Source organism: Camarhynchus parvulus, chromosome 19, assembly GCF_901933205.1.
Source record: "Camarhynchus parvulus chromosome 19, STF_HiC, whole genome shotgun sequence".
In the NCBI taxonomy this organism is placed as follows: domain Eukaryota; kingdom Metazoa; phylum Chordata; class Aves; order Passeriformes; family Thraupidae; genus Camarhynchus; species Camarhynchus parvulus.
This window is the reverse complement of record NC_044589.1, coordinates 9,237,325-9,256,354: the sequence shown is the minus strand read 5'-3', so window position 1 is coordinate 9,256,354 and position 19,030 is coordinate 9,237,325. Positions and strand designations below refer to the sequence as shown.

The window sequence follows — 19,030 nt, the reverse complement described above, 5'->3', positions numbered from 1 at the left end:
TTGGAGTGGCTCCTCTGTTAGTGCAGATTTTCACAGAAAAATGATCTTTAACATCAGCTTTAAATATCTTTGCAGAGCAGGATTTGTATATCCAACAAATTTAGAGGGAACATAAACTGGAGGGGGTTTTCATAAACTGGAGGGGTTTTTCATAAACTGGAGGGGTTTTTTATAAACTGGAGGGGTTTTCCACGTTGTTGCTTCTCCTTTGTGTTTTCCCCCCTTGCTTAGCCTGAGCACAATAAAACCTGGCAGCTCTGTGATTGACTTAATATTTAAGAGCTTATTTGGCAACACTTTTTTGTGCCCTTTGCTATTACACAAACCTTCCTTCTTGGCCCCACTGATTATTTAGCTTGTAATTAAGCAATGTTATTCCAGCTAAGGGAAAAAATAACCAACTCTGCATTCTCCAGCTTAATCTGCAAAAGCAACAATCTGACATTTATGTGCAAATCTCCTCAGGAAAGTCATTATCTGTAGCATTGTGCTTTTTTATTCCTACAATTGGCCCTCTATTCAGCACTTAATAACGTGTTGCAGGCAGCAGGGGTTGTGTGTGAGTGATTATGAAGTGTTTATGACAGCTCCTAAGCCCACACTCCTGCTAATGGTGCTACACGGCCTTGCCCACACCTCTCTGCGAGTTGAGAGAGCTTTCACATTAACATCTCCTCGGAGGAAGAGCTTTGGAGTACAAAAGTGTGATTTGCAGAATGGGAGATACCATTAGGGAGGCTTCAAAGGGCTGGGGGGATGTTTGGGGGAGCCTGGCTGGGGAAGTGCAGCACAAGGTGTCCATCCAAAGGGCTGGGCTTTGATCTCTGCTCTCCAGCGGGGGTGCGAAGGTTGAAAGTGGCCTTAAAATACTCCTGGCTAAGTGGGGAGGAATCTGGGGATACACTCGGAGTTCCTGTTTGATAGTGGTGCACTGGAGTTCTGTGTTTTGTTTGGAGTTTGTTTTTTGCCTTGCTCCCAGTTTCGTGTTTCAGAGACAACTGGAGCTGCTTTCTGCCTGATGTGGTTTCCAAGTGTCTGCTCTGGGTGTTCCTGTCCAGGGAATGCACGTTGGCTGCTTGGTTTTTGTTTTTCATTGCAGGCTGGGACTTTCAGAAGTAGAAAAATCATCTTAATGTATTGGTTCTTGTGACAATTAAAAAGGAAACTTATCGCATCCCAAGCTGCAATCCTTCCTCTGTCCAGGTCTCTTTCCAGAGGGAACCACTTGCATGTGCCCCTCAGAAAAACTGAATAAAGACCTGACCCAATGACCCTGAAAAATGTCTGAGGACTTTGCAGAACATCTATGCAAATCATTTGCTGAGGCTTTGGGTTTTTTACACTGAAGAGGCACCAGTGTGCCAGAAGTGTGGTTTTGTAAAACTTCTGATTCCATTTGCACTGCCGTAATTTAAAGCCCTAGGTGCACCTTCATCCTCAGTGCAGCCACTAGAGTAACATTCCTTGAGCCTCTAAACTCTCACAATCTCTAGATAATTACAGAAATCTGATTTGAATGGAAAAGCTGAGGGAATTTCTAAACTAAAGTGATAAAATTTGTTCATTTTCTTCCAGTCCTTCCTTACTTTCTCAGCAGCAGCACGACTGGAAGTTGCCTTTAATCCATATGCAGCAATATTTGGTGGTGGTATCTATCAATTACTTATTATCATATTATAACATCATATCATGATATATTGATGTTTAAAACATACATCAGAATATTTAAAAACAACCTCCAGATCATTCCCTTTTCCTGTTACACATTCCCCAGTTTCCATTTCTAGATTTGCACAGTAGTTCAAGCATTGAGTTCCAAACTCCATTTCATTTCACTTTGGTGTATGTTTGGCTTTTTTTTTTTTTAAATTTTTTTTTTCCCCACGTGAAAACCATTTTCTCTGGTTGGAAACTATTACTTGTCCTCGGTGTGAACAAAACTTCCTTTGTTCAGGTTTTTTTTATCGGTGCAAACTGGTGTGCTCCAAGCAATGCCATCAAAAATTACCCAGTGCTGCAGCCTCCTGAGCTGTCATGTTCTAAGCAGTAGCTCAAGATCTCTTAAGTGAAGAAGAAGATTCTTCTTTCTCCTTTAATGAAGACTTTTTTGGGGGGTTTGAATCCTTTGTTTCCAGCCTTTCCTGTAGGTCTGGGAGTTGTGGTTGATGCCAGGTTTTGGGAAAGCTGAGATGTTCTACCAGAGCAGCTTGGAGCCCTCATTTTGGATTCCCTCTTCCCTGCAACCAGTACCCGAAGCTGCTTTTACAGCTTAATATCCAATTCTTGAAACCTGTTTGGAAATATTCTTGGCTTTTGGAATGGGAAAGAAAAACTTTTAAGAGCTCTGAGAGCTGCCACGGGGACTTGCTACTTAGCTGGATCCAATCCAAGATGGCAGCCACAGCCTCGTTTCTCACAGGTGCTTTTTGAAGAATTTAGAGCTCTGTTTTCAATTCATGAGCTCTATTTATGTTTTGTCTGTGCATGAGAGACTGTGGAGCTCCAGGGGCTGGTGAGGGGATGTGGAGCCTTTGGCTGGGAGGTGCCAGCCCACAGGTGACCCCCTGTCCCCTCGGTGGGCAGCTCCTGGTCCCACTGGGGTTCCTGCTGGGGTGAGTGTCCCATTCCCAGGGGATGAGCTGAGATAAGGGAGTGGCAGAATCTCTGTCCCCCCAGGGAGGTGCTTGCAGGCAGATTGGAGCTGTGTGACTGTAGCCATGATATTTTATGAAAAATCCTTTCCTTAGGATTTTTCCTCCTGAGAAGCTGAGAGGCCTCAGGAACAAAATGTAAACATTGGTTATCTGCTGCTGTGGAATGCAACAGGTGCATCTGTGATTGGTCTCATGTGGTTGTTTCTAATTAATGGCCAATCACAGCCCAGCTGTCCCGACTGTTTCAGTCAGGCACAAACCTTTGTTATCATTCCTTTTCTATTCTTAGCCAGCCTTCTGATGAAATCCTTCTACTCTTTTAGTATAGTTTTAATATAATATATATCATAAAATAATAAATCAAGCCTTCTGAAACATGGAGTCAACATTCTCATCTCTTCCCTCATCCTCAGACCTCTGTGAACACGTCACAGGTGACCTCAGCAATGAAGTTTTATCCATAGATAAATGAAAGGCATTACATTAACCACAGTTAGTTCAGGGGTTTGTAAGTCTGCAAACAGCACAAGCTTCTGGTGGTGGTGGTGTTTGAAAGAAGTTAATTGGAATTCAAAGAAAATCTTGAACTCGAAGCCCTAATGCATTTTTCAGTGCCAAGCAAACCAAGGAAGAACCAAGCTCTCACTAATTCATGGCAGACACAAAATGCAGTGTCTTCCATGAGTCCCTGGTTCAGCAGGACAGTTAAGGACACACAGCTTAAATCCCCTGAAAAAGCTGTTACTTTGTGAAGCTATGCTAGATTAAATATTAGTGTTTTAATGTGATCAGTGGTGTAGTGTCACATCCAGATTTTTTGGAAACTTTATTTTGTGCCTGTTAAAGAATTTGAATTTTCTTTACAGGCGAGATGCTGGTAGTTGGGTGGCATCTTGTATCTTTATTACAAAGCCTCCAGAGGGGGTGTACCTTCAGATTTGATCCTTTTTAGCTCCCAGGAGTCAGGAAATGCTGAGCACTTGAGCTGTAGAGGCTGAACCCAAACCATTCCATGATTTAGAATGCTGCAGGGACTGAGCAAAGGACCTGTTAACCTACAGTGCTCTCAAAACGGGCTAAATACCTGTAACCTCATCTTAGACACTGTTGGATCCTGTGCTTTTTGTTACTCCATTTGACCTTACTTTCTGTAATTTTCCCCCAGTATGAAATAATAAATTATCTTTAAATAATGAATATTAATTATTCAAAAGTTGCTGCATTATATGCTGCATGAGAAGAGCTGGGCTGGGATTTCCATGTTAAATGCTTCAGCACAAATAAACTTCATTTGCATTTGGACATTTCTAGCTTTTCTTTGCAAGTCTCAAGTTTAAGCTCCACCAGGTCTTGGCACCCCAGGCTGGATAAACATTCTCCTGGAGTTCAGGATATTTAAGAGCAGAACCTGAGTTAAGAAGGTTTGGCCCTCTCAGTGTGTCTTCCTTTGGGGACTGGAGCTCTGTTTGAAGTAGATTGGAGCTGGGGCTGGTTGCTGGCAGGGTTCAGAAGGAGAGGGAGGTGTCTGAGCTGTTTGGGATATTTTATGGGAATCACTCCTTCCTTACCTTTGTTGTGCTGGTTCCTTTCCCTCGTGTTTTCGTTCCTAGCCAGAGATGTGCATACACGTGTGAAACAGCATTCGCATGGTTTGGGGGAAAAATCTTTAATTGCCAAGAATAATAGTTCCCAAACCTTCTATTTTTCTTCTTTTCCATTTCCTCCTTTCCCTTTGCATAGAGCTGCTGTGTTCCAGTGGACAGAGAACGTGCTGCTGTCTTAATTTCTGAAATCTCTTTATTACTCTGTCCCTCTTTAATTTTCCTCATTTTCTGCTTAGCTGTGCTCTACTTTTTCCTGAGCTGTTTTTTCTGGATACAGATGTTTTCATCCAGAGGCTTTTTTTTTCCCCCAACACTGCACTCCAAGCTCATGATCAGTTAAAAGCCATCAGCAAACCTTTAGTGAGTTGGTGTCATTAACAGTGATTTTAATTGCTAAACTGCTGGGCTAAAATGGCTTAAAATATTATTTCCCCACATTTGTGTAGCTTGTGTGTAATTTCAGGCTTAACAGGGAGAAGCAGCAGTTCTCTGTGGTGTGTGCGGAATGGTGGCTTAGCTCTGTAGTAAATGGTATTTTCAAAGTAATTTTATTTATAATTGTGCTTCATGGGGTGGGTTTCATTCTCCCCCATGCCGTAGAGCAGTGCTAATAAATAACCAGGCAAGAGTGGATGTAAGCTGAGAGCCTGGAGTACTGTACTTGGGATTTGCTGGTCAAACAGTAGGAGTATTTTAACTTTCTGGACGTGTGAGCTGAAGTGCAGAAAGAAATGGAAACAACCATAAAATGACATTTCCAAAAGTTCACTTGAATTTATAGTTTATTGATTCCTAAGAACCTTATTCCAAATCATGTTCTCTTCTGATATTGTAAGCTGCTTGTTTGGCAAAACGTTATGCCAGCCTTGGCTGTGTTCTGAGGCTCATTACATCTGTTTTAAGTTGTTGGTTAGCTGGAAATGAGCTCCATAATGTTTGCCATTTTCCTGCAGTTTGACGTTCCATATCGGATCCATTTCCAGGCACTTATGAAAATACATTGAGTGACCATTGCAGGAAGTCTGGAAATTCATCTGAACTGCTTCTGGTTTAATCTTTTCAACATTGACATCACTGACAGGCTTAAGTAGCTTGACCACCAATTTTTAAACATGGTTTTCACACCTGGTGAGTTTGAAATGAACCAATATATGAAATTCTCCCATCTTTTTCCAGCCATGTTTGCCACTCTTGACTGATTTCTGGTGAGCTGGCATTTTCCTTTAGAACCATGGGAAACATGGGATAAAATTCTGTGAATTTTAGTCAGCTTCAAGTCTTGCTTCTTGCAAAGTCTATGTGGTCATGAGCAGTCAATTCAAGACTTCTTATATTTATATTTTCAATTAGAGAAATGACAGTGGTTGCTTAGGCAGAGTGTTACCAATATACCTCCCAAAAATGCCTTTCTACCTACCTTTTTAGCCATTAAATAGATGTATTTTTAGCTATTAAAGAGATGTATTTTTGCAGGTGTAAGTTGTTTTCTGGCCTTTGCAGATCAGTGGGGAGGCCCAGGAGCTGTTCTGTTGCCTAGGCAGAGTTACCAATATACCTCCCAAAAATGCCTTTCTACCTACCTTCTTAGCCATTGAATGGATGCATTTTTAGCCATTGAATGGATGTATTTTAGCCATTGAATGGATGTATTCTTGCAGGTGTAAGTTGTTTTTTGGCCCTTGCAGATCAGTGGGGAGGCCCAGGAGCTGTTCTCGGTGCGCCACGGGCCGGTTCGAGCCGCTCGGATCCTGCCAGCTCCTCAGATCAGTGAGTACAGCCCCAAACCCTTCAGCATCCACAGAACTCTCTAAAAACTCTGCTGGGCCACTCCAGTTAAACTAGCAAAACAGGGTTTGTGTTTTGGGGTGGCACTGGCTTCTGATTTGTTCCATTTCTCCTTGTTTTACAATAACTTTACTCACTTCGAGCCTTTCAGTGATTTACATTTTATCATCCTGTGAGTGCAGCTCCTCTCTGCCTCTGCTTAAATACTATTTTATCAAATTCTAAACCAAGCTGCTTCATTTAACAGGATTCTTCCAGAAGTTGAGTTCACCCTGAGAAGAACTTGCTGCAAAATCTGAGCAACTGTGCATATACAAGCAAATTCCTCTAAAAAAATTACCTTGTTCCATCCAAACCCAAACTAATTGTTGATTTCTGAAAGAAATGTTTGGGTTTAAATTAAATTGGTTGGTTTACTTTGTGGGCAAAAAGAATGTATTTCTAGTATGACCAAGGTATTTGGGGACTATGCTGGTTTAGAATTTCTAGTAATATTTTATGAATTAATTAATGAACTCAAAAAATACAGCCTAAAATCTTACTATTTAAATTATTCCTAGTAAATTGTACTGATTTTGTGTGTTTCAAAGAAAGTAAATGAAGAATGTTTAATGGACATATTATATATTGTTTTGGTGATCTCCTAAGCAGAGGAATATACAAAGTATCTGTGGCTGTGTAACTATTACAGGTTAAAGTAACTTAGAGTGAAATACTTCCCAAGCCTGTTGTTCCTTTATTCCATTCACTGGAGCCCTGCATAATTCCCAGTGAGCTGCTATTATTTGTGTCATTGAGTGATGGATGTCTGTGCCCCTTCCTCTGTAGAAGGAAAAAAAAAAAAGGAGAAGTGGAAATGAAAATGAAGTAAATTAATTGAAGAACCTGGGAGTTCTGTTTTTTTCTGGTATTAAAGCAGGTTTTTGATTTTTTAATCAAGTAAATCACACTCATGAACTCCTTCAAGCAGTTATTGTCTTTCTGCCCTTAAATTCCATATATTTAGCATCTGACAATGAGAGTTGTTACATTAGAAAACTATTCAAATTAGCTCATATTCAATTAAACCAAACCTTTTAAAAACATGTTTTGGTCTCTTTTTACATGGCTTGGTTTAAATAAATCTTTGATTAAAAGTACATGAATGTATCATTGACCAGTATCTGGAATCAGATAAAAGTAAAGCTGTAATAAGAGGCCTTAGATAACTAACTCATGAGCTTTAATGATTCTGAACGAAATAAAAGGAATTTGTAAAGGAGAAGCTGATTACCATCAGCAGGCTCAAACACTGTTTTACTGTAAAGCTGTAAAAAGGGAATTATTGAAAATAGGAGTCTCCTGGTGGATGGATTTGGCACGTTCCTAGAAACAGATCTGAGCTGGTGATAAGCAGCTCATTCCCAGGTGTGAAAGGAAAGCTCATGGCTTTAACTTGGTGACTTTACAGCAGCAGAACTTAATAGTTTGTCAACTATTTCATTAAAAAACTGCAGCCCTTTGATGTTAGATCCTCTGCCTCGTGGTGTGCCTCGTGGCATAATGCAGCCTTGTTTCAGAGGGATTATTTCATGCAGGGGATCTCCTGCAGCAGGTCCTGGGTGCTGCTGGCAGCAGGAGCCTGGGCAGTCCCTGGAGCTGCTGGGGTTGGCATCTGTGCCCTGCTCTGAGCCACACAGCTCTGCTGCATCACTTTGATGTCCTGCTTTGCAGCCTGGAGGAGATGGCCATGAGAAGTGGAGGGATTTCTGTTAATAATGTTTAATGGACATATTTACATTTAATGGACATAAACCCTCCAGATGTCAGCCGCTCTCCGTGGTCAGCTCACACCTACCAGGGCCTTCATTAGGCAGGGCTTTAATTAATCTGTGCAGTTTACAATATATGTGACCTTTTTGGAGACTGAAGCTTTGCACTGTGAGCAGATTTTGGGCTTGCAGAGCTCATATTTAGACCATGAGAACATCTCAGTCTGGATTCTGGCAGTCTCAGGGACAGGAATTCTGAGCTGTAATCCCTCTGAGCCATCCGTGGCTCTTCTCCACTTCCACATCTGGGGCTGGGCTGGGGTTAGGGTTGTTTCCATGTGTCCAGGTCTGGATTTTCTGTCAGTGCTGAGGCAATGATACATTTATTTCAGTTGCCTTTGTGGTTCTTTCACCTACAAAATCAGAATATTGATGCTTTCTGAAGGAAGTCAGTGCTACAATCTCCCATTTTCGATTACTTATCCCAGGTCATTTTATAAGCCCCTGGCTAATACCTGCTTTGCCTTGTGCTGTCCCATTTGTCAAGGTAGAGCTGCATAGTTTAAAAATCAGTCAAGAGGCTCAGAAAGCCAGGGAGCAGCTCTGTGTGTGGCAATTCCTGCTCAAAGGGGTGACAGGCTGGTGTGGTGAAGTTTAGATCAGTGGTTGTCTGTAAAACCTATTTCCATGTCTCAGCATTATGAAAATAAATTCCTCCAGCGAGCTGAATTAATTTATTGCCATTTTCTAGATTATGCTGCTTGCAGAAAGAAGATATAATAGCCCTACATCTCTCAGTGAATTTGACTGTTCACTCAAATTGACTTATAAGTGGGGGAAAAAGCAAATAAAAAAAGGAAATAGAAAGAATTTAGAGGTACTAAAACCCATTGAGAGTTGAAATATTGCAGCAGATTTATCCCTGTTCTCCACTGCTCCCATCTTTGATGTTGGTAAAATTCAGATTGGAACCTCAAAAGCTGACTCAGCTTTATGTGCAGGTACACTTAAAGAGCTCTAATATTTAGGTTGCTTTCTAAAGGAAGGCAGATGTGAGGTTTGTGTATGTTCAGCCACTTGGGTGGTTCAGTGGTTTGAAATCCCCAAAAAGGCCAAAATAATCCCAGGTTCTGTGTGGTGGAGGGGCTGGCCCTGCTGGATGGACCAGCAAGGTTTGGGCTGGTTGTGCAGGTGTGTGTCTGAGTTCTGCTGGGGTTTTTGGGATAATGAATGGGAATGTCTGTGGATTATAGAAATTACAGACTGGAATTCTCCGAGTAAGTCTCTTCTAGAGAGATTACAGGGGAGAATTTTGGGGTGCAACACTGTAAAATCACAATTTCTTAGAAGCTTTGGCTTGACCTGTGTTTCCTCATCACATCATAAATGAAATAAATTAATTATTTCATTGCTTTCTGGTGCTTTAGACCAGTGCACCTGAAACTTTCACCCAGCTGGGCTGAGAGGGAATTCCAGGCTGGGGCATTCCCAGGTAGTGCTGGGCTGCTGCAGGACCACGAATGCCACAAGATTTCCAAGGAAAAGATGGGAATGAGAGGGGTTTAGTGGAGCAGGAGCAGCACTCGTTATTAAATGGGGCTGATCAGTGGAATTACACACCAGGAAAATCCACTGCATGGTGCCTCTGACCACTGCTAAATAGGTCAGAGTGTGAAATTCATCCAGCAGTTTCCTCCCGTGGCAAACCAGGGCCATTTCCAGAGTTCTGAGCAGCCTTGGAGTTCCTGTGACATCCTCTGGGCTTCATTTTCATTCTGCACCAAGATGTGCTGCTTTTGGTGGTGTTGTCACTCTTTTTATTGGCATTATTGAGAGGCCTTAGCAGGCCCTGAGGTCCCAATTCACAGTTTCATCAGCAGGACAGGCTCTAAGCTGCTTTGAGCTTAGTGTGGGTAACCTTTTGACTTCATAAACTTCTAAATGTTGATTTGTATGAAATTTCATTTAGCCACAGAGATATTTTTTTTCTCCTTTTTTTTTTCAATTTTAAGCACACTAACTGAAGTGAGGTTTTGAAAAAACCAAACCTATCATTTAGCTAAATGGAGCTGTAGATAAGGTGGTGCCTTGTTGGCAGGAAGGGCAGTTTTCATTACTTTAATTGTGTGATTTGTCAGGATTTCCAGCATTTTATAAATGCTGTAGTGTTATATGACAGAGTTAAAAGGATTTAGAATAAAAGGAGTTTAAGAAAAAGACTTTGCAACAGGATTTCAATACTTTTTGTATTTGGGGGGATTTAGAGAGCTGTTTTTCATTTCAATTTTGTTAAACACTGTGTGTGCAGCAGGTGTGTGCAACGTCAGCGCCTCGCACATGCAAATAAACACAATTTTACAAATGAAAATTAATCCAGCAGAACTTGGGGGATTAAATGCCACCCCAGACCTGGGAGAGGCTCCTGCCTCCATTAGAGCCCAACACATGTCACTGTGCAATCTCATGGATGGGACAGCTATTAACCTGATTTAATGCCCTCAGAGGCCTCCAGTAATGATCCTTTCCTGCACTATTAATATTTACATTCTGAAAGTATTGAAGTAGGAAATGGATTTTTTAAAATTGAGGGACTTGAGTCATTATATCCAGAAATCAAAACTTTAAGCACCTATTGCAGAAATTTTGCAAATCTGTGCTGTGGGTATTAAATCTGGCATTGCTTTTGATTTTGGGCACTTGATTCCCTGGACTCCCCCCATGTTTTTCCTCCTTCTCTCCCCTTCTTTGTTATCAAATTAGACCATAAATAAACATCTGGATTTGTGTCTCTAATATATCCTAGTGAAAAAAGAAGGAAAAAAGTAGAGTTAAATTCTTTAGGTAAAATCCTGGCTGCACTTAAATCAGTGTCAGCAGTGCTGGTAGTCAGCATTTCTCCCTCGTGCTGGGAGCAGAACAAATGGAATTCATCTGTTACCTGCACTGAAGGAAACAAATTGGTTGCCAGACTCTTAAGAAGACTTTTATGTTTCATTTTTCAATTTACAGGTCAGTACATACAGTACAGGTTTGACTCACCAAAGAGCTTGAAATAATAGGAATAAAAGGAAAATACATCTGGCTGGTTTAGGTTGTTTGTAAAGCTATTGTTGATGGTGGAGTTATTGATGTGATCCATTTGACTTTATAAATACCCAAAGGTGTAGGAGGGAAGATTTTTCCTTGTACAGTTGAGAGGACTCAACAGTGTTTGTTACAAATTAAATGCATGTACCTGAGTCATTAATAATTAACAGTCTGCTATGTCAGAATGTATATTGTTAATTGTTGTGCCTTTCTGAATAAATGATTTAGTTCTGTACAGTACTATTCAAGATTTAAATTTTGAGCAGACTATATCGCTAATATTCTTTAGAGATCAAAGGGTTTGGTGTATAATGGAGAAAAAAAATTCCATTATTCACCACACATGTGCGGACCCATAGATAGATAATTAAATAGGCAAAGGTTGAAAGAAAATGGAGGAAAGTTAGTAGTGGTGGTGTTGGTTGTTACTGTGTTATTTAAGTTGGGTAGAAACATACCCTGGAATTCAGTTAACTATTGTTCACAAGCAGAAGTGAGATTTTTTTTTTTTCTTTAGAAACTCAATTTCAGTTTTATTTCTGTTTACACAGCAATAAAGCAAAGTTCTCCAAACTCTTAAAACCCCATTTGAAGAAGTGTGGCCTCTTTAACAGTCTGGTTGTGCTGGGGTGGAGGTGTGAGTGAGCCTGGGGGCACAGCAGGGCTGGCTCCTGCTGCCAGGGCTGGCAGGGCTGGCTCCCAGTGCCAGGCTGGTGGCACTGCTGTGGGACAGGATCCCAGGGCAGGCACAGCTGGCCCAGCCTGGCCCAAACCAGCTCTGCTGGGCTCTGCTGGGCTCAGCACCCCTGGAAGGGGATGGGATGTGCTGCAGGAGTTGTGGTTCCACTTGGAGGTTGTTTTCTTCAAGGTTTAGATCTCCTGCTGGTGGAACAGATTGATGTGGTTTGGATTTCATCTCCTGTTTTCTTGGGCAGGGGCTGCAGAGGCTGCTCTGAGCTTGGCACTCCCGGGTTCCATTTCTACAAACTGGAAACCAAGGTGTGAACCCAGGCAGAGCTGCAGAGAACTTCCTAAAAAACAATGAGAAGTGAGCAAGAGCCACTTGTTTCAGTCACAGAATCCCAGCCCTTGTGGGATGAGCAGAAAATCACTCCCAAAGCCTGGCCATGTTTTGCTGCTCGTGTTGTTTCTCATTTTCATCTCTCTCACAGCTCTGCCTGTAATTTGAATTTCTGTCCCTTATCTTGCACAAGCTGGGAGTTTTGTGTAATATCAGTATATTGGGCCCCAACCTGAACTTGGAAACTGTACAAACAGTACATGGTGATTTGCTTTTTCTTTTCTTTTGTTTTCCCTCTTGCCAGGTGCTCAGAAATGTGATAATTTTGCTGAGAAGAGGCCTCTGCTTGGTGTGTGCAAAAGCATTGGGTCTTCTGGGTAAGAATGTTTTCTGTGGATAAAAGGAATATAGAAATTGTATTGCCATCTGAAAAGCCCAGCAGATGACATCTTCAAAGCTTTGTTCCTTTTTTCTGCATGGGATAACACTGGGAGGTGGCTTTAAACTATTTTTTTGGTGTGTCAATTTATATTTTCCTATGACTTAAGCTTTTGGAAAGGAATGAAAAAGAGACTCTTGATATAAAATAAATAAAGAGGTATTTAAAGTTTATTTTATTCTCAGTGGAATCACAACTTTATGATTAACCTTTTCTGATATTAATCCAGGTCAAAATTATTACTGTGAAGTGTTTAAAGCAATCTCTGTATCTTAAAAAGTAATTTTTCAAGCAGCAACTGAATTACAAATACCAGGCATTTCATTGTTGCAGCCACACGCTGTATTAATACACATGTATTAGCAAAATACATGTTAAACCTCTTTCCTTGAGTTACAAAAATCAGTTTACAATCTTGTTTTGTCCTCTCTCCAGGACTGTTGTATCACTGCTCTTATAAAAGAGGCCCCTGAGATCTTTTATGTTTGATTCAGACAATGCACAGGATTTATATCTGTACCTACAGGAAAATATTTGCTTTTCAGGAGTAATCCTCTACACAACCATTTAATGGCTGAGTAGTTGAAGTAAATCTTCTTACAGTTGTAAGACTAATTCTGTGCCACACCTTTTTCAATTAAGAATTTAATCACTGTGTGTGTGAAGGAAGAACTGTCAAATCTTTACCTTTCTCTCATATCACTGTGTTAAATTGCAATATTAATGTCACCTGCCTTAAATGTTTGAATTAAAATCCACATAAGGCAGAGAAGTGAATTTTTTCTTTATGTATTTACAACCTGCAAAAACCAGTTTATGGTGATTTTTCTCCTTTTCTTCTCTGCCCTGTAAGTTTAACTGTTTATAAATTAGAGGTGCAAATAGTGCTCTGTCTTTATCCAATCAATGTATTTATATATGTAAAGGATGTGTTGGTTTAGTAAAAATCTTCCTTACAGTCTTGTTTTAGTAGCTGAGATACCTGAGAAATGAACAAACCCTGAAGATAATTATTTTCACTGTATTATTGTATTCCTGTTAATGGAAAATAATTCAAAGATTCTGGACAGTTTCTGCTTTCCCCAGAAAAAAGTCTCTCATGTGTTTTCAACTCCATAATATTGTAATTTCTAAATCATTCTTTGTTGTTACCATTACTAATTAACTCCCAGATGAATTTCCTGCTAATAGATTTTGTTTTCTGTTCTTGTATGTGATCATTTCATACTCATCAACAAGATGGAACTTTTGCCTCATATCTGATTTTCTGGTACACACATTTTTGCATTTTAAAAGTCACATTTTTCCAGCTAGTAAAATGACTGAAATGTTTCACTGGGGGGTTGGCCTGGATGATTTTTAAGGGTCCCTTTCCAACCCAAACCAGTCTATGATTCACTGTATAATCTTTTCAAAACAATTGTTTTCACAGCCCCCCAAAAGATGCAGTCCTGACACAGAAATGGGAAACAGATTGTGGTTTTTGGCTGGTATTTCTCTGCTGGTTTAGAGGTTGGTTCAGTCAGCTTCAGTCTTAGATTACAAGATCTGCAAATTAAAAGGAAAACCAAAAAAGAAAGAATATCTGACTAAATTTTGGGGTTGTGGAGGGTTGTAAAGACATGCCTGCTTGTTCCTGGTGATAAGACAAACAAATCTTTATAGACACACAAAATTAATGGATGGGTTTGGTGCACATTAATGCATTTCCTAGGTGGTGAAACATTAAGATATCTCTATTTTCCCCACATGGGTTATTGAAGACGTAGTTTGGAACAGACTGGATCTGTAAAAACACTTTCAAATACACCAGAGAGGTCCAAAATACATTACTTTCATTCTGTTCAAATGTAAATGTTAAATAAATACTTCAGTTTAACTAATGGAAAAGTTTAAAGGGAAACCAACCAGGATAATTCTGTTTAAATTCAGATCATTAAAAAAACAGTTGAGAATCAATGGAGAGATTGCAAGTTTGCCCTTCAGTAGATAATATAGGTAAGAAGAAAGCTGAAAAGAATCAAAAGGACCATTCCAGGAGGGAAATAAAGGCACATGAAGGAGCAGGGACAGGGAGAAGAGAAAGGGGCAGGGAAGCCAGAGCCCTTGTGCTGTCACTACATGATCCTAAAGCCTTTCTCAGATCTGGATCTCTAAGCCATCCTTACAAAAAGCGTTTGATATTTTGGTTCCCTTGTCCTGTGTCCAAACAGCCAAATCATTTTGCTAAAGATTAACAGATTATGCCATAATCTTACATAGGCTGTATGATAATCAGCTGATACTGTAGGCGTAACTAATTAACCAATCAATAATAGATGATAAAAAAGTGAAAGTTTGAGGCCTTTGGGGAGAGTGCAGGAGCTCAGGCAGTGGCCCCTTCAGCAGCCTCTAGCCTGTGCTGCCTTTTCAGTTTATATTTTTAGAAAGATGAATTAGTTTGATGATATCAAGCAGTGGAAAATTTTGGATGACTTGAAGAATTGGATGGAGGTCATTCAAGGGCATGAGAAGCAAGAGGTAATCTTTATTAATCATGGGAGGAGAGAGGAAATTAGGGTAAATTAAAGAAGGAGGAGTAGTTGGAGCAAACAAAATGTGTAACTTTGGCTAGCCAGCATTTTTTCCCCCTGCTGATCTGTTTACAAGGCAAATCAATTGACAGTAGATTTTCAGGAAGCGTGTGCTTTATTCTCAGGGCTACTGTAGATGAAATCCTGCTAACCTTAACCCAGCTTCAGCTCAGGAATGTGTTTATGGGAGTGCTCAGGTTTAGGAAGCAGCTTCCCATGAGTAACAGCACAATTAAAGCATTAATATTTTCTCAATTAATATTTCAGAGTCATGTGAGCCTGGTCAGGCTCTGGCAAATCACTGGGTAGTGCTAAAATCCAGTGTCCTCTCCAAGTGTCTGTAGCTTTCAGTGCTTCAGATGAGCTGGCTGGGAAATGATTTGTCAGACAAACAGCAAAGCTCCTGCAAGGATCACCCAAGAGGAGGAAATGAGCTCTGGTGAATGAACTTTTTGTTCCCAGATGCTGCTCAGGGGAACTCTTCCTGGAATGCCCTGAAATTTCAGAAATTTCCTCTGGTTTTTTCCTAGTGGTGATGGTGAGGGCTCACCTGGCTCAGCCCTGCCATGGGCTGTGCAAAGGGTGTGCTCACTGCAGATAGAAAATGCACTTTGTTTTCTGAAATCACTCAGAAAAAATGGTCTGGGCCACATGGTTGTGATTTTCAATTGTGTTGGGCACTATGTAATAGATTTTCATGAAGTTTGTGAAGTATTTGTGGGCTTTTATTGAAGACTGAGCAAAATTCAGATTTTGTGAAGACTCTCAAGCCTAGAGAGCAAATTTAATTTAATTATTTTGTTCAGAAAGGTACAGTAAGATCTTTAAAGTTGGGCAAAACTCTCTCATTTCTGTTACCTTTGGGGATTTGAGTCCCAGAGGTTCTTGTGGTGCTGCATAACTGCAAAGCCTCATTAACTGCAGAGCTGTGTGGTGTCAGCTGCCTTGCAAAGACTTCCTTCCCTTCCAGCAGATGAAAAACATTTTCCTCTCTGATTTCTTTTGGGAAAATTCAGTTTAGCCTTAGCAGGTTGTGTGGTAGCTTTTAAGATCCTGAGAGAGGCAGGAATAAAGTAGTTTAAATTCCTTTTAGTGATGCTGGATGGGGTAGTTATGTGCTAAAGATAGAATCTCCATCTTAAAAAGAGCTCTTCATTTTTTCTTGTAAGTTGATTCAGTGATTATAAAAATGTACTTTTTTGTGATGTTGAAGTAGTGTTTGCTGGTAATTCTGTGAATTTTCTCATGGATTCCAATGCCAGGAGATGGAGCTTTAATGGAGTAAGGTGGTGTTTCCATGTGTAAATACCAAGGGCAGAAATGCTCTGGAGTTCCTCTCATACTCCAAATGTTTGTCTCAGTGAACCTAGAGTAAGAAATAACCTTTGAACTATAATAAACTGTTAATCTTGGATCAAAACTGGGAGAAAATGAGTATTTGGGGTCAAACCTTGACCAGCTGGTGAGAACCATGGGTAGTTTTGACCTTCTAAAGCTTTGATTTATGAAGCTGTAAAAAGATGAACCTTTTCCAAGGCATCCTTGGGATGCAGTGGAGGTTTGGGACAGCAGATTTCCGAGCTGAGGCACAGTTTTGTTTTACTGCTGCTCCAACCCCTTTGTGTGTAGTGATGCAGGGAGGGGATGAAGGGATGGGAAGGATGGAGGGAAGGAAGTCCAGGTAAAACCAGCTGGAGCACAAAGCTGCCCCCAGTAACTTGTCAAAAGAAGCACCACAGGGAAAAGATAATGCACAGCACCATTACAGGCAGGGCTGCCACTTCCAGGGCCACTTTAAATTCCACTTTAAATTATTAAATACTGTAAACGCTATAAAGTTAATTAGAAGAGGAACAAACTCTACAAAGATAAATGTGTTTTCAATATGTTTCTCAGGGAGGGTACAGTAGAAACCAGTGAATGAGAGGAAATTTATTTCTGGCAGCACTCTAGACATGGAACTGTGGTTGAACTTTTTACCCTAATTACGTCCCCACTAATGCCTGCAGCGGGCTGGAATCAAAGTGGCCCTTCAGGCCCTGGAAAGTCTCTGATGTGGCGAGCGTTTGTTGTGTGCTGAGGGTTACTTCAGAAAAAACGGAATATTGTGACAGGATTTTTCAAAATTTCTCAGTTACCACCCACCTCACTTGTTGCCTACAAAAATAGAGTAATTGTTTGCATCTGTGTGTTTTTGTCTGTCTTAGAAATAACTGTTATAAATCAACGTGGCAGAGCCGGAGAGCAGTTGAGGATTATATTTTCTTTCCTTTTCTTATATGTTTTAGGGTTATTCCTGTGTTCTGTAGTGTAGGGAGGATTTAAAGGACATTGGAAAGCAGAAGTTTCAGGATGGTTGAAGTTGTTCTCTTTTCTTGAGGACACTTAAAGCCATCAGATCCCAGTGGGTTCACAGAGGATGCTCTTTAATCTGTTTTTTCCTAAACAAGTGCAGTCACTTCTTGCTCGTAGTTGGAGCAGCTGATTGCAAACTGCTTCAACTTCCAGCCCTTGTTTCTGTGTTGTTACACAACTGCTGCCCCTCGAGTCATTCCCTACAACTTGGCAGTGTTTGAACTTTGCATCTGTTGCTGAATGCCATTTTCTCCCTTACCGTGGGCTCTCTTGAGTCCTTCCTATGCTTTTCCTTTCCTTTCTTCAAAAATATTTAATATGCAGACAAAATGTCATGGGAGTTTGCTGAGCTCAACCATTCATATACGGATGAGCTCCTTTTAAATCTCCACAGTAAAGACAATTAAAATACAATTTAAAAAATTGATATAGTTATTATTTTTCTTTGGTTTGGTTTTTTAAAACAGAATGAATGTATCTTAGCTTTAAATTTTATTTTTGCAAATTTCAATTTATAATACTGAATATTTCTTCAGTAATTCAAACTAGAGATTTAGAAGGCTCCTGCTTTGTGAAAAAGCTGTAAGGCATGTGCTTAAAAAAAGATCTTTCTTAATGCCTTCTTTCTTTTAATTCTGACTGGGTAATGTATTAGAATATCACTTGAGGAGACCCCTCACACATTTTTGGATGGTTGCTCACAGACTTACTTTTAAAATTAATGGTGATTCAAATTATTAATAGAATATTTAATGATAATATTTTACAGTGAGACAATAATAAAATAACACAACATTTTAATCAATTTTGCCTGCACAATTTGAAATGCTGCATCTCCCATTTCAGCATCAGGTGACTCTCTGGGGAGAATGCTGTTTGCTGTGTACCTTTCCTTAGCAATTGTAATTCTCCTGGGAATATCAACCACCTTTAACTAGGAAATTCCTCCAAATTTAATGAAAAGTGCTCCAGTAGAGGGGGTGGCTGCATTTTTGTCTTCATTGAGAGAAAGGATATAAAATAAACTGCAGTTTGTTTTTGATGTTAAGCAATTCATCGAGGATTTCAGCTTTAAGATCAATGTAAGGAAAAGCAGAATATTCCTTTTGCTGCTCCTGGGGCTCCACAAGTAATTATTTTCAGGTATTATTTCATCATTTCAACCCAGCTTTTGGTGAGTTCAGCTACAGTGAGAACTCTGCACATCTGTAGAACATGGTCTGTGATTCAAGTCATAAAACAGAGTAAGAAATACCTAAGAACATGTAATTAATGGGCACTTGGGGAAATTCTGGCCTACCTGATGTGACCAGAACCACGGAGCAGCTTTGCTGTTTGGAGCACTTTTCAAGTGCTTTAACCAGAAGATCTGAGCTCATTCCTGCTCAGCTTCAGTCATACGCACTCTAAAACCCTCTAATTATTTCTTGGAAGCGGAATTGTTTTCAGGCTCCTCAGAAATTGTCATTTGAGCCATAAACTGGCATATAAACAATGAAGATTTAGCAGAGTCCTGTGCAGCTGACAGACATCCTCTAATGATCTCCGTCACGCAACTGCCGGCAGCGGCTGCCTAATGCCGAGGTGATGAAGTGTTGCACAACCCCACGGGTTTCTTACGCCGTTAATGACACCGAGGGCAAAAGAATTTTAGTTTAGACAGGTCAGGGCAAGGTTTTGTGCTTAGTGGTGAAGCCCCAGAGTGGTTCTGAGGGCGGCCTGGAGCCGCCGGCTTAGCGCGGCCTTTGTTGGTGCTGAGGG

General features: G+C 40.5%; 1 protein-coding gene across 7 annotated transcripts in view; it reads left to right on the top strand.

Annotated features, from left to right (window-relative positions):
• Nucleotides 1-19,030, top strand: part of BCAS3 (BCAS3 microtubule associated cell migration factor) — a 293,628-nt gene that overhangs the window by 8,359 nt on the left and 266,239 nt on the right. For all 7 annotated transcript variants that reach the window (XM_030962763.1, XM_030962761.1, XM_030962765.1 and 4 more), the window contains exons 6-7: nucleotides 5,944-6,025; nucleotides 12,207-12,279. In XM_030962763.1, coding sequence (XP_030818623.1) covers nucleotides 5,944-6,025; nucleotides 12,207-12,279 — 155 coding nt within the window. The remainder of the gene's footprint in view (nucleotides 1-5,943; nucleotides 6,026-12,206; nucleotides 12,280-19,030) is intronic.